The 2,224-nt window shown below is 35.7% G+C and overlaps 1 protein-coding gene across 1 annotated transcript in view; it reads left to right on the forward strand.

Moving 5' to 3' along the window:
- LOC101852984 (cingulin) overlaps positions 1-2,224 on the forward strand; it is a gene marked incomplete at its 3' end in the record, with an annotated part of 19,916 nt that overhangs the window by 13,500 nt on the left and 4,192 nt on the right. The window contains 1 exon segment of the mRNA XM_035973626.1: positions 1,495-1,616. Coding sequence (XP_035829519.1) covers positions 1,495-1,616 — 122 coding nt within the window.

Below are 2,224 nucleotides of genomic sequence, written 5' to 3' on the forward strand. Positions count from 1 at the left end.
GAGATAGGAAACGTAGCCACAAAGTGTGATAAATAGGAAAAACAAGACCCAAAAAGCAGCAGTAATACAGCATATTCTAGTCAGTGGATGTGCCATCTTCTCAGAGTTGTTGAATAACTTACTGGTGTTGACAGGGCCGTTAATCCTTTACACTTAAACTTACTTTACTTACATTTACACTTACACGTACACATACACTTACACGTACACATACACTTACACTTACACTTACACATACACTTACACGTACACATACACTTACACGTACACTTACACTTACACTAACACATACACATACATTTGCACTTACACGTACACATACACTTACACATACACTTACAAACACATACACATACACTTACACTTACACATACACTTACACATACACTTACACATACACATACACATACACTTACACATACACATACACATACACTTACACTTACACATACACTTACACTTACACATATACATACACATACACTTACACATGATACACTTACACTTACACATACACATACACTTACGCTTACACATACACATACGCTTACACATACACATACACATACACATACACTTACACTTACACATACACATACACATACACATACATACACATACACACACATACACTTACACGTACACATACATACACATACACATACACATACACACACACACACACACACACATACACATACACTTACACATACACATACACTTACACATACACTTACACTTACACATACACATACACACACACATACACATACACATACACATACACATACACATACACTTACACATGATACACTTACACTTACACATACACTTACACATACACATACACTTACGCTTACACATACACATACGCTTACACATACACATACACATACACATACACTTACACTTACACATACACATACACATACACATACATACACATACACACACATACACTTACACGTACACATACATACACATACACATACACATACACACACACACACACACACACATACACATACACTTACACATACACATACACTTACACATACACTTACACTTACACATACACATACACACACACATACACATACACATACACATACACATACACATACACTTACACATGATACACTTACACTTACACATACACTTACACATACACTTACGCTTACACATACACATACTCATACACTTACACATACACTTACACATACTCATACACTTACTCATACACTTACACATACACATACACTTACACATACACTTCAACTTGCACTGACATTTACACATGCACATACACATACCCATACACTCACACTTACACATATACCTAACTAGACTTACACATACACATACACTTACATTTATACATAAACTCACACATACACTCACACATACACTTCCACATATATATACACTTCCACTTCCACATACACATACACTTCCACTTACGCTGACATCCCCCCCCCACCCCCCCTCCCCCAGATGTCCAGCACAGTGGAAGAGTCCCTGAGCCACGCCCACGAGCTAACCAATCGTCTCTCAGATCTCAACAAAGAGATGGTCGACTACATGGCCAATTTGGCCGAGAGGAAAGCCAGTAACAAGTCAGTTGATGTTTCACGATATTTTAATTTTTGTTTTTGTTTGTTTGTTGTTGGGGTTTTTTTTAAGTTAAGGAAATGTTCCTGCTTTTTTTTTTTTTTATTAAATAGGTTTTTGAAAAAGTAATGTAGGGCATTTTCTCTCTTTTTAAAAAAAATATAGGTTTTTGAAATAAGTTAAAGGACATTTTTTCCTTTAAAAAAAAGAAACAGGTTTTTGAAATAAGTTAACAGACTTTTTTTTTCCATTTTTAGGAAAAGAAAAGGTTTTTTGAAAAAAGTCAGGAGACATTTTTCTGCTTTTTTTTTCCCTCCAAAATGTTCCGCTTTGTGGGTTTGAGCGTGTGGAGTAATAAGTTACTTTTGTAGTCACATTTGTAACAGGCTTTTTCTTTGGTTGCTTTGTTTTTCAATTTTTGTTTGTTTTACAGGGTAGTTTATAGTATAACAAGTATCGTCTGGTTTCCTGTATTATTTGTGGTTTTTGTTGGGTTTATTTTTGTTTGTTTTGTTTTTTGGTTGCATGTTAGTTTATGACTGAACTCTCGACAGTGTCTTAACCCTAGGAGCGCTCAGAGTTTCACCGGAAGTAATCCGCCAAAAATGCCCCG

The sequence above is a fragment of the Aplysia californica genome, unplaced genomic scaffold, assembly GCF_000002075.1.
Source record: "Aplysia californica isolate F4 #8 unplaced genomic scaffold, AplCal3.0 scaffold01567, whole genome shotgun sequence".
Lineage (NCBI taxonomy): Eukaryota > Metazoa > Mollusca > Gastropoda > Aplysiida > Aplysiidae > Aplysia > Aplysia californica.